This window comes from Dysidea avara, chromosome 6, assembly GCF_963678975.1.
Source record: "Dysidea avara chromosome 6, odDysAvar1.4, whole genome shotgun sequence".
Lineage (NCBI taxonomy): Eukaryota > Metazoa > Porifera > Demospongiae > Dictyoceratida > Dysideidae > Dysidea > Dysidea avara.
In genome coordinates this window covers 2,655,258-2,664,214 of record NC_089277.1, presented here as the reverse complement: position 1 = coordinate 2,664,214, position 8,957 = coordinate 2,655,258, and the positions used below count along the sequence as shown (strand labels likewise).

The following is an 8,957-nucleotide window of genomic DNA, read 5'->3' as shown; positions in this document are numbered from 1 at the left end:
ATTATGGTGGTATTATTTTGGGAATAATAGGCAATTCTCAAAAGCAAAATAGGTGATATTTTGAGCACTGCTCAAAAGCATAATGCTCAATTTTTGGAGCATAATAGCCTCATGCCTAAACTGAGCAATGATATCATATCCCCAGCTATTTAGGTTGCTACATTTAAACAAAGAAGAAAACCAACAAAATTATAAAACTAGCTACGTAGCCAAACAATGAGAATGTGCAGCCGGTCAATATAGCATGTGAGTCCTTGGGCGGCTCAGTGTGTATGAGGGTCACAAGAATGCCGCACCATTTTATGATAGAAAGAGGCACAGAATGATCAAGTGTTAAGGTAAATGCATCAGCTGTGGATGCGCATATGAGAGAGAACCATCATTAATGAGGAAACATGTAAATGCATTACAATATTTAAGATGAAACCTCAGTCTCATGCTAAATGGGTATGAGAAGGTTAAGAACTGACTAGTAAAATCATACGTAAACTGAGGTGGGTGGGATTGCTAGGGATTAAATTCTCTCCTATAAGCATCAACATGAAAACTAATACATAAGAATTTGTGACTGAGCGAGAATGTGTATAAGTGTATGCTTCAAGTGTTCAGTAGTACTCTCAGTCTGTTGCACATGTTCAGACAGATTCTATACATAATTAACCATCAATGCCAAATGATTTAATAGTACAACCAAGAGTTCATAATAACCCACCATACTAAAAAGCATATTTGACATAGTATAACTACTTGTACCTTCAGTAGATATGCTTTTGAATTAATGTCAGTAACTCATGATCTAAAGAATGTCTGCTGAAGTACATGGCTGTATGACCATAGATGGTATTTATTTTATTAATTGTTGGTAACCTTCCCCCGCTAGCCCTTATACTCAAGTGGATTATGTTGGTGTCTACTAGTGCTGAGCGATTGTGAAATTTAATTTTGCTATACTTTCACGATTATAGGATGTATCATTACCATGATTATGATAACTATCACTCTACATGCATTGTATAACTTGTACTTATTGTAACAAAAAAGGTAAAATTGTGCACAATGCAACACAATTGCAGGGGTAGCTACTTCTCATACTGTTTGTTTGTAATGCTGTACAACAGGTGGAACGTGGCTAGAACTAATCATGAAGAAAAATGTCCACTTCACAATATCACCATAATTTCCATAGTGACTCAATTGATTGAATAGGCACTTCTCATATGCTGTTCTTTATTTGTGATGCTGGTGGAATGCAGCTGGAAAAGAAGCAGAATGACAACTTCAAAATTTGCTTTTCAGCCATCGATAATTGGGGCACACATTCAGTTGCGTGATTAATGTGTCTGACACCATTCTTTCCTTTGATGTGGTATGCGAAGGTAGTGAAGTAAAAGAAACAAACATTAGAAATTTTACATTTTCACAGAAAAATAAGCAATGAAACAAGGGATACCTGCATCCCTGTATACTTGTTGACATTTAATCTCTATACTAGGCTTCAGTCATAGCTATATGTGTGACAGGGATTAAATGTCAGCTAGTATGCATGCATATAGATATAGCTGTAGTACATGTAAATGACCTCCCTTAATTCATTACTTTTTTTCTGTGGTCATGTTTTCCTCACACATGTGCACTAAGGGATACTTTGGGACATTAACTAAATGTCTGGATTATGTAGGTGTCCTCAAGTGTCCATATTAACAGGTTCCATTGTAGCTAATATCAAAACGTCAATCAGAATACACACATGTACACACACACACACAGATAATTATAATATTGAATGTTTTGAGTGGAGAAAAAGGTTAGCAGAAGGACAGAGTCCACTTTCTGCTAGCGTGTCTCCACCCCTAGTGAATGTTCTGTTAGGGAACCGACTATGGATAGTGTAATCTTGATGACACACCCCTTGTGCAGACCTACAAGTGAAATATCACATCATGTGAAAACATAAGAACACACACCTTGTTTTATCTAGTTGACACCTCAGCTCATCAATGGTATCACTTGGTCTCATTTTTAGCACTATAGTCTACAGGAGCAATAAACATCTTGTGATCTCAAGAAAACTTCAAAAAGTATCAATACAAAGTTTTTCAAAATAATGTAAACGCCATGTTGTTTGGGTGCACAATCACACATGATATGGTGGAAATTTCTGAGGTACCAAACTCTCCTATTTTAACTAAATGTATATACAACCATCTTCAAGATGTAGGATCAATGTTTAAGAAAAATCCAATAGAAACTTAAAATGTTTGCATCTCAACATTTTCTACCCTTACTACATTACCTACCTGATCTCCAGTCTCTGATGTCACTCTTAATGTACAGTATTGTTGTGGTGATCTGTTAGCTCCATCAGCTGAGTGTAGTCTATAGTAGGAGATAGGGTATTCACCAAAATGAAGTGACTATTGACCATTTCCGCTACAGTAGACCTTTGGGTTATCTGGACCCACTCCTAATAGTCTTATGCAATGATAGATACATTCAGATAAGTGATTTGCTCAGATAGTGAAGCCCATTGATTTATGTGAAAAGGTTTGTACAGACTACTCACACCTACTCTAATACAACATACACCTACATGTCCTCTAATGGGATATGGATCCCACTGTATAATAAAATACCACAAAAAGTTCACATTTCTATAATACTGGGGATCAGTAAGTAACTGTTCAGCATGACTATTAAGTAGTGTGTCATGTCACTGACCTGTTCTTAATTTCTTCAATGGCTGGAGTATCAGCTAGTATAACATTAGTGTTGTCATCACCCTAAAGTGGGAAATGTACATGTATTAACACCTCATGATTACTGTACCTGTATGTGTGTGGGTAAACACTACCATACACTATTATTGTGAACACAGTGCAAATGAGTAGAAACCAGGCAAGATAACTTTTCAGGTGTACATGTGTAAAAGAATTCAAAATACTCTAATAGAACAGTCAAATACTTGAAAGTCTCAGTTAGCCATTTGACAGGAATTTCAGTCAAAATTGCTTCCAAATTTAATCAGTTTTGGGATGGGGGCATGCCCTTAGACCTTCCTAGAAGACTCATTCTTCACATTTCTGAACGAACCAAATACAGATAGCTTCCTACACCACTGTAGTGGGATGGCATGATGGTGGTTCCACATGTCACAGTAACAATTTCATGGTACCATTGCTTTCAAAAGTAAAAAAAAAAGTCATCAGGTGCTTTATTTGTTTACGTGATTATGCATTTCATCAATAAGACTACATGATAATTTGAAGCTAATAATGGTCATGTTACCAACTAAGGATGCTTAGACTATAGTAAAGCTCATTTAGAGGCTTACTTAAACCACTTAGTCACCCATACATGTTCACTTGGTCACCTGTGTGCCTATTGTACATTATGATACATTGAGTCATGCCATATAACATGTGCCTGGTTGTTATAATAGAGTTCCGCTATAGTCTACAAGTACAAAAGAAAATTGGAATTTTCAACCAGAGTGCATACTGATAAAAAGTACTGGAGCAAGCTGGAGTAGTGTCTTCTTATTGGTTTACTGTGATTTAATATCGTGCACTACTCTTGTTTCAGTACTTTTATTGATGTGCTATGGTCCTTAATCTAGTTGAAAATTCCAAATTATTTTGTGTACTTGTTCTGTTAACTTTTTTTGTAAAACAAAATTATTATGACTGGTGAACTCTTGCATACCGCATCAAGAAATGGCACAGCGCGTCCCAGCTATCAATTGTCATCTGAAAAGTGAAGTATCGATTATGCTTTATTGTCAGCTATGTTCAACCCATTACACAGTAGTACGAATCAAGAACTGTTCGAAAAGCACCTCTGCAATCAAAGTAGCCACTATGAAGAATACGGACGATTTCCATTATGAAGGGAAGCCATTACGTACTACCACTAAATTGACACCTTTCGCTGTCAGCCAAGATGAATGGGACACAAAGGAAGTCCATGAAAAATTCATTGTACGTACTGCAGTATGCCAAATGGCACCTCTCAGGCTGAAGTGATGTCAAACAATGAAAAATCAAGCCCGTAGCCTTAGCCGTTATTGAGTTATGGTTGTCTGAAGGCATCAGTCAGTCAGCCAGTCAGTCAGTCAGCCAATCAGTCGGTCAGTCAGTAGAAAATTCTGTTCAATATATATATATATATATTTAAAATTCCATAGCAACTTGTTGAAAGTGTTTCGGATCAATCTGAAAACTTGTGGTTGGGCTCCAACACTTCAGGGAAAATTGAGGCTGGTTTTTGGTGATACTTTATTTATTTATTTTTTGTGGGCCACACCCAAACCTTTGTGTTCTTACTATTACTCTTGTACTATATGATGATAACCTGTAGTCACATACACACAGTAACAGTACCCTACATTGTAAAGGTATTGGTGGATAATTTAATGCAATGGATCAAGACACATTAGATTCACTCATCTACAACACATTCTGTAAACCACTCCAAATCATCACAACATTACATGGTATACATAACTACTCCAATTACACAGAGTACACCTTACATGGTAGTGGAAGCTCTCTAATTAGGCCAGCATTTTGCTTAAAAGTGTTTTTACCCACCTAATATCCAAAAAATTGCCGGCAAAATTAATACATCCCTAGAGAGCTGTTCCACCATATATAGAGGCAGTCTTGTCTACTGACCTGCAATGCATTCTGTACTCCATTACGGACATCAATAATCTTTCCTTTCCTCACCACTGATTGAGGTAGTCTTGACAAGAAAGTGCCCACTGGTAGTGTAGGACGATCACTGGTCTCCTTATAATGCCCACCATCCCTGGCCTGTTTTGTTGAGGGCAGCAGACGTGAAGGAGCCTTCTTGCCTCCAAGATGGTGGCCTGTCCCAGGAAATATGTTACCATATTGTCTTGATTTGAATATCGTGTCCCTCATATCATTTACCTGTTTAATATGCAACAATAATAAACAAAAGAGTGTAGTACACTCTATTACAGCAGTCATTGTCAAAAGACGGGGATTTTATCTTCATTCACTATGCAGCATTCATACAACATGTACAAAGCACCTATCAAAGTTCCACACCGATATCTCCATTATCTATACAATTGACCCAAGTATCCTCCTGACTGCTCTATTAGAATACACATTATTCCATTACCTTTAGGGGCACACCATCTGGGTGTCTAGCCTTTAGTTCAGAAGGAAAGTAGCCATCTTGAAGATCTTTAACACATTGCTACAGTAATACCATACACAACAACTATATCACACAACACAGATTGATAATAGATTGGGAGCCTTCACAAAGGGAAGATTTATTGGCTAGGTACAGATGTTAATACTGCATGAAGGTGTACGTGGACACTAAATGATCTTGTGATGGCCGAAAACTGAGCACTACACTAAAGGAGATGACTGAGAATGTATGGCCATCACCTATGATTGTGTGTATGAAAAACACAGTACTCGGTATCAGGAGGTGTCTCGAGACCAAGGCAAAGTTGAGTACTACTGTACAATAGTCTCTCAACACACACCCATATACTTTACATGTGTGTTACATTATGTATAAGTGTGTAATAAGCGCAATTATATCTTACCATAGTAGAGGGATCAGTGAAGGGTCTGAAGGGACCATCATACAATATTATTCCATTATGATATAGCGTTAGTGATACTGGCTCCATCACCTGTAGTAGTAATACATTATATCACATGAGACTACGTTTTGTATTTGTGAATAGAGGCCGTCCTCAACACACATCTAATAAGATAGATCAAAACTTTGTTTCAATGTAACACAGCAATCTGAAAATTTCTACACCAATTGTTCTATGATATAACTCTCCTCCCACCCCAGTCCAAACAAATGGCTTCTTCCGGTTTGTAGATATGACTTTGGAATGTCATTGTGTGGGGAAGATATCTATCCAGAAATTAGCCCACAAAGCTAAACTAGATATAGTAAGACGTCAATTAGTCCTGTTTCATAATATTACTGGAGTGTTAAGTCAGATGGTGTATGTACGGACAGAAAGTAATTGAACAATACTTTGTATACCAGCTCTCATATCTATAACTGTCCCCACTAAAGCTTGTATAGCAGGGAGTCAGTCTTGACATTGCAAGTACATTAAATACAAAGAGATCCCACAGGTGGTGACTTTATCACTACATACCTTCAGTGAGGCAGCACCTTGTTGATCTCTGCTCACACGAGCTGTATCCTCCCCAGCTAACAGGTTTAGCTCCTATACCATATAAGGTAACATGAACATAATGTATTTGATGAGCATATCATCACATCACCTTGACATTATCAATGATGAGGTCATAGTTGATTACATCATCACCAATATATGAAGAGGCTATAATAATAATAATACATCATCTCATTAATACGTGTATACTATAGACTAATCCAGAAGCTCCAGTGTGAGTCATAGGCTCTTTCATACATTAACTGCTATGGAAATACTGTATGGTCTGGTGACATTTGTATGTAGCCTTTATCACTAGCTTTACTGGTCAGGTTATTTATGAGATGGACCAATCAGTTTGAAAAGGAAAATAAGCAAGGGTCAAATAGTTGGTAGTGATAAAGTGTACTTCAATAGACAATTGAAATATTCCAATTGAACAGTCGATGTCAATTTGAGGGTCCAGTATACTGTATTATGATATATCAGGGTAGCTTAGTTATAAACAGTTGTAGTCTATATGTAGGTGGTCATTGAAAGAAACTCACCAGGATTCCATGTTGCTGTGGCAACGCCAACATCATTGTCATCATAATCACCATAACAACCACCACCCACCCATACCATGCCATAATCAGCCAAGAACTCCTGCAACAAGAGATCATGTGATCTGTTAGCAGTGAACAGAGAGGGAAATTTGTTGCTTTTTTTGATTTCCACTAAATTTATTTACAGTTTCCACATATTATGCATAATGAAATATAATGTACATATGGTCAGGACTCAGTGATTTAAGTATTATTAATCATTATCCCACTACAGGCCTGTAAGAACTATGCATTAGATTATGTTGCAGAAAAAATTAATATCTATCCTTTCAAAATATCTATACCAATTCAGTAATATAGAAAAAGAACACATACCTCCATTTCTGTTACTTGTTCTTGTAGTGATAAACACTTCTCTTGTAATGATGTAGCATCACTGGTTCTATCATGTTCTAACAGTGATAACCTCTCCTCTAGGTGTCTGCAATTCCCAAATGAGAAATTTATAAAATACAACCATAATTTAAAATGTCTGTTTACGACAAAATTTTGACTTACGGATATAGCAAAGTGACAGGCTTAAACAAGTCACACCAAACTGTACTATACCAGTTTTGCATCCTAAAGACTTCACAGCACTGCTGGAATAAGGTGACAGCTAATGGATATGCTACTAGCATATGCAGCTAGATAGCTATGCTAGTATGGTGGTTAACGACCAGCTAGTTGCTGAGTAACTACAACTTGTACAAATACTGGCCCAGAGACGAGAAACCCTGAGTATACGTGAGATGTAGTGTGTGTGTGTGTGTGTGTGTGTGTGTGTGTGTGTGTGTGTGTGTGTGTGTGTGTGTGTGTGTGTGTGTGTGTGTGTGTGTGTGTGTGTGTGTGTGTGTGTGTGTGTGTGTGTGTGTGTGTGTGTGTGTGTGTGTGCATGTATCAGGGCTCAACCCAGAATATAAACCTAGAGGGGGCGAAGTAAGTCGCTTCGGATTCTAGGGGGGTCTGGGGGCATGCTCCCCCAGGAAAATTTTGAAAATTTAGGTGTAAATATACTCAATTTTGGTGAAATTTTACTGTGATGCCATTGAATATTGACCATTGGATTATACAACTTTGGGATCAATTAAACCTTTCCATTTCTCAAGGCTTTAGGTATAAACCTAGGGGGGGGAAATAGCTAACCCAGAAGAGGCCTGTGCCCCCCCCCCCCCCCCCCTAGATTAACCCCTGTGTATGTGTGCTGTGTGTATGTGTAAGGGGGAGTATAGTAGTAGATGAACTTTCTTCTAATAGATCAGTCATACACATATCATTTCATTACAAATATACATGCTTGCAGAGAGGGAGGAAAAGAAGTGTAAGGATACTTCAGATGTGCTATAGAATGGTCATCTCCATTGTACCCAAACACTTGCCTACCAGTCAAACACAAAAGTAGTGTTGAATAAATGAAGCCTACTAACATAATTGAAATATTCTAATAAAACAGTCACTTCTACTATTCAGGAGTAAATTAACAATAAAATTTTTGGAATGTCAGATAATTGAGGTCTTGCTATGCTAATTTTCAGTGTTGAGGTTCAATGAATGGTCCACATGGAAATTTTAAGTCAGAATAACTATATCAGGTTCAATCTCAAAATTGTCACCAGCTTCTTCTATCAAGAACCTTCACAAGCTGACTATGTTACACATGTCATCAAATGGTCACCACATTATATTAGCTTTACAAGTCACGCATTTCACCTGATGTGTTGATCCTTCTCAATAATTTCCTTCCTAGCTGATAATAGTTCTTGTTCCACCTGCCCTAGCCGGGTAGCCATAGTAGCTACTATGTCATTGTCACCTAGGGATAGAGGCTGCATCACGTGCTACTAAACAACAAGAATAACGTACTGATGTTATTCTTGCCAGTGACGTCATTGCTAGCAGTTCCTTTAGTTGTCCGCCTCAGTTCACTGACAATGAATTGTCGTGTGATGGAGTCCAATTCATCCGTAGTGTTAGGCACAGCTGGTGTTGAACGAAAAGGTACTGGACGCTTTCTACAATATGTAACCACACCATGATGACAAGTCTTTATATACACTCTCACTTTCCACCAGGTAATGGAGCTCTCTTTGTTTTCTTTAACGTACTCTCTGGACCGCTCATATTACAGAGAGGGTGCGAATTATTTAGAATTATACAGTGTTGCTATGAGAACGGGT

General features: G+C 37.8%; 1 protein-coding gene across 1 annotated transcript; it reads right to left on the bottom strand.

Moving 5' to 3' along the window:
- Nucleotides 1-1,705: 1,705 nt before the first annotated feature.
- Nucleotides 1,706-8,954, bottom strand: LOC136257252 (UBX domain-containing protein 11-like). The gene is made up of 14 exons (XM_066050337.1): nt 8,843-8,954; nt 8,644-8,792; nt 8,491-8,593; nt 7,117-7,222; nt 6,742-6,841; nt 6,303-6,361; nt 6,173-6,244; nt 5,594-5,683; nt 5,152-5,229; nt 4,674-4,934; nt 2,719-2,780; nt 2,298-2,376; nt 1,965-2,032; nt 1,706-1,919 (listed from the first exon to the last, which is right to left on the bottom strand). The coding sequence occupies exons 1-14, from the start codon at nt 8,899-8,901 to the stop codon at nt 1,772-1,774; spliced, it is 1,434 nt and encodes a 477-aa protein (XP_065906409.1). The 5' UTR covers nt 8,902-8,954; the 3' UTR covers nt 1,706-1,771.
- Between the last annotated feature and the right edge of the window lie 3 nt (nt 8,955-8,957).